The sequence below is a fragment of the Microtus ochrogaster genome, chromosome 5 (assembly GCF_000317375.1).
Source record: "Microtus ochrogaster isolate Prairie Vole_2 chromosome 5, MicOch1.0, whole genome shotgun sequence".
Lineage (NCBI taxonomy): Eukaryota > Metazoa > Chordata > Mammalia > Rodentia > Cricetidae > Microtus > Microtus ochrogaster.
Genome location: NC_022012.1, coordinates 77,842,129 through 77,846,375, shown reverse-complemented (window position 1 = coordinate 77,846,375; position 4,247 = coordinate 77,842,129). Strand labels below are relative to the sequence as shown.

The 4,247-nt window shown below is 50.7% G+C and overlaps 1 protein-coding gene across 2 annotated transcripts in view; it reads right to left on the bottom strand.

The window, feature by feature from the left end:
* The window catches only part of Paqr5 (progestin and adipoQ receptor family member 5), a 74,550-nt gene that overhangs the window by 12,717 nt on the left and 57,586 nt on the right, over positions 1 to 4,247 (bottom strand). For both annotated transcript variants that reach the window (XM_013346483.2, XM_026779312.1), the window contains one exon: positions 2,586 to 2,712. In XM_013346483.2, the coding sequence (XP_013201937.1) occupies positions 2,586 to 2,712 (127 nt within the window). The remainder of the gene's footprint in view (positions 1 to 2,585; positions 2,713 to 4,247) is intronic.

Here is a 4,247-nt window from a genome sequence, read left to right as displayed (position 1 = left end):
GAGAGAGAGAGAGAGAGAGAGAGAGAGAGAGAGAGAGAGAGAATTCTGCCTTTCCTGCATCTACCTGACCCTCTCTTTAGGCAAGACCTCACTCTGCTAGGGGTGGCAACTTTTCACATGGTTCCCTAGAGCCCAGGCAGCCTTTGAGGAACACTGGTCAGGTGAGGGGGAACGATAGCCCCAGATGTGCTCTTTGGATCATCAAGAACAAATTGTGTCATAGTCAAGGAGAGAAGTTCCAAAACTTGGGGGCACAAAACATTCCTGGGTCTGTGCCAAACACCATCCAAATACACCAGGCTTGCTGAATCCACAACACCCAACACTGAGCCTGAATGGTCAAGGAGGACTCTGAGCTAACAGAAAGCAATATACCCTGGTGGCTAACAGGTGGTCGGTCAGGAGCTTTCAAAAACTCAATTAACTTAAAAGGCAGCAAATGTCCTCATACGCTGCACTGTGAGCCCATGGGAAATCAGCTTTGACCTATTAATCATAGGGATTGTATCTTTCACACCATGAGCTGCCCCAGCCCCCACTACCCACAGTGTTTGTCCCCTCCGATCCCAGTTCTAAATACCAAAGCCACAAGGTGCTTAGAAACCAACTACAGGGCAGTAACGGACCCAAAGACCAGATTCAGGGGTGTCCAGGCCTACCTAGGAGCTCAGGCAGCCAGAGGAAAAATCGCTCAGGTACATTGCATCTCTGTGCTGTAAACATGGCTCTTACCGTGCTTGCACATTGATTCATCCAAGATGGGGACCCAACCCCTCTCCACCATCAGTGGTACCCTAGATTTCCATCCTGGTGCAGAGGTTGTATCCCACACAACTTAACTCCTCCTGGAATTAGGACATAGCAACCCAGGACAAGGGATTTTCTTTCCTGGCTCTACAGGTGGATTCAAGCCCTGCCCAGCTGTCAGGGAATTCTGTGATTTCCACAAAGATAAAAGAGACCCTTCCCATCCCCAACCATACAAAATCCAGGGTGGACACAATGCAAGGCGCTTTCACCCCCAGGGGACAAACCCCATCTGCCTCATACCCTTCTCAAATATCCTGGAAAATGGAGGGCAAGCTGGGGTGAACCTTTCTAATGTACAAAAACCTATCCTCCCACATTTAAAAAACAAAAACCAGTTTGGCAGTTTCCCCCGAAACCTGGGTGTCACCCAGAGGAAACGAACCATAACCATCCCAAAGAAGAACAACCTACTCTGCCTGCTTCTCCCTGGAGGGGGGATAGTGCAGTTGGAGGTATAGGGGACACACATGCAACCCAGGTGCCTCTCCTGACTTGCCTCTTCTGGCATGGTGGTACTATCTAGACGGGACTGTCACCTGACCATAATCATCTGGAAGGTTTCCTAAGCGACCCAGGGAGCCTGTGATTTCAGGCAATTCACTCCTGCAAAGAACAGTTTCAACTAGCACAGCTATCCCCATGACAACACTGCTCACGCTCCACCCCACAGAGTCTTGCTTGAAAGGAAAAAGGATAGCAGGATTAGAGGTGGGGAGCTGGCTGTGACTTGTGGCCACTTTGGAATACTCTTTATCCTCCAACACAGGTACCTAGTGATGAGGCATCCCCACCATCACAGGTACCTAGCGATGAGGCATCCCCCACCATCACAGGTACCTAGTGATGAGGGATCCCCCACCATCACAGGTACCTAGCAGTGAGGCATCCCCCACCATCACAGGTACCTAGCGGTGAGGCATCCCCCACCATCACAGGTACCTAGTGGTGAGGCATCCCCCACCATCACAGGTACCTAGCGATGACGCATCCCCCATCACAGGTATCTAGCGACATGTCCCCCATCACTCTGAGTGAAGGACTGCCTGACTATGAGGACCCCTCTCTGCCAGGCTTGAGCCCTCATGGAGGGTGTGTGTCATCCTGGGCACATGACCTACATCTTCTATCCAGAAGGGAGCAGTGTTGACCCCACTGTACAGGTGAACAAGTTGAAGTTCAAGGAAGACACATGGTGACTTGCCTAAGCAGTAAAGCCAGCTATAAAATTTAAAAAAATTGTAGTGTAGGAACACTCTTGTTTAAGTTACAGAGAATTTCAGAGCATCGGGTCATAGGTGGGCTTTTCCAAAGGGTAGAGGGACTGCCCAAGGGATACCCAGGCATGGAGATGAATCTTGAATGGGAGCAGGCTGATGCAGAAGTTTCTAGATTTGATTAACTGAAGACTCACCCTAACTGTGGGTGACATCATCCTGTAAACTGGGGTCTTGAAGTGAAGGAAAAGGATCAAGCTAGCTGGCGGCAACATCCATCCCCCTGCTTCCTGACTGCAAACGCAATGTGACCAGCTGCCTCCAGCCCCGGCTGCCATGACTTCCTGCCTTGATGGACTATACCCTCCAACTGTGAGCCAGAGAAGACCCTTCTTCTTTTCTGTTGCTTTTGTCAGTAGCAATGAGTAAAGTAACCAGTACATCAGGTAACAGGGGTTCTACCTGGAGCCAGGCTCCTAGAGCCTTCTCTATTGGGCATTTCCTTGGGGACGGATGCTAGGTCCTCCCCGGCTTCCCACCCAAGATCACAGTGCCCGGTACCTGGAGTAGCAGGAGAGACCAGTGCTGAGAATGGTGTTCAGCACGGCCAGGGCTACGTAGCATTCATGGAAGGTACTGCAGATCAGTGCATCAGGGAACGTGTATGCAGAGTAGGCGATGGCGGAGCCTGCAGAAGAAACAGCAGCCTTGAGACCCAGGCGGAGCCACAGCACCACGGAGACTCCTGGGAAAGGCGACCTTAGCCTTCATCTTCTGCACAGAATCCTGAGCTAGCCTGCCTCTCTGTCTCCTCTGAATATCCTCTTGCCTCTCTGTCCACTCAAAATCTGTAAGTTTATGTCCTTGTTAGAGGTGTGTGTGTGTTTGTGTGTGTGTGTGTGTGTGTGTGTATGTATGTGTGTGTGTGTATACTCATTCTGTCTTTACAATCCTGTCCCATGGAAAGCTTACACTTATTTTATAGAAGCACAGGAGACACAGCCTGGTGCTCATCACCTGAAGGGACCACAGCCTGGTGGTAGTCACCTAAAGACCACAGCCTGATGTTTGTCACCTGAAGGGACCATATCTGGTGGTTGTCACCTGTAGTCCCAGTGCTGGGAGGCAGCAAGAGATGGGCCCCTGGGGTTATCAGGCAGGCATCCTAGCCTAATCAGTGACTCTCAGGCCAGTGAGATACTTCATCTCTAAAAGCACCACCTGAGGTCCCCTCCCCTCCACACACATGTAAACAAACCCAAGTGCTGACGGAGAGGCCTGAGCATCACCTTCCCGAAACTGTTCAGAATTCCCGTGGGCGTTCACCCAGGAACTCAGCTCCAGGAGACCAGGGACCCCTTCTCTAGACCTGATGCTCAGGGAGATGTCTGGACCAAGATGTTCCACTGATGCTGACTGGAGCTAAGGTGTGCACCAAGCGTTGCACACTAGATAAAGGGGCTCAAACCTGTCTGAAAATATAGCAGAAAGCAAAGCTGACCTGAGCCTAGGGGTTCCCGTGGGGGATGGGTGTTTGAGATGGGCCAGGGAGCAGGTAAAGGAGACCACTGTCAATCACAGCAATAGCTAACCCTGCGAGATAGACACAGAATCAAAGCAATTGAATTTGTTCATAACCCTGCTACATCTGCTCAAGAGGACAAGGCTTAGAAAAGCTAAGAGATTGGTCTAAGACTGAATTTGGAACAGGTGGCACAAGGTCAGGATCTGAATCCAAGTGCTGTGTCAAAATGTGTATCAGAGGGGCTTGAGAGACCTGGTTCAGTTTCCAGCATCCATGTCGGGAAGCTCACAACCACCGGTAACTCCAGCTCCAGAGGACCTGCTGGCCTCCACTGGCACCCACACATGTGGCACACAGACAAACAGAAATAAAAATAAATCCATTTTAAAGAGGTGCGTGTCGGGGACTCAGCACACAGCTGGCTGAGAAGGACTTCTCAAAATGCTTGTTTGTATTAGAATCCCCAGGGAGCAGCCGAGGATGTAGCTCAGTTGGTAGAAGGCTTGCCTGACATGCACACAGCTGAGCCCCACTCCCAGCACTGTCTAAATCGACAGTGGTGGCACATGCTTGTTTTCAAAGTTCTTAGAAAAAGAGGACGGGAGGGTCAGGAGTCTAGGTCATTCTTGGCTACACAGCAAGTTCAAGGCTCTGTTTCAAAAAAGAAGGGGAAGGGGAGGGGAGGAGAGAGAGACATA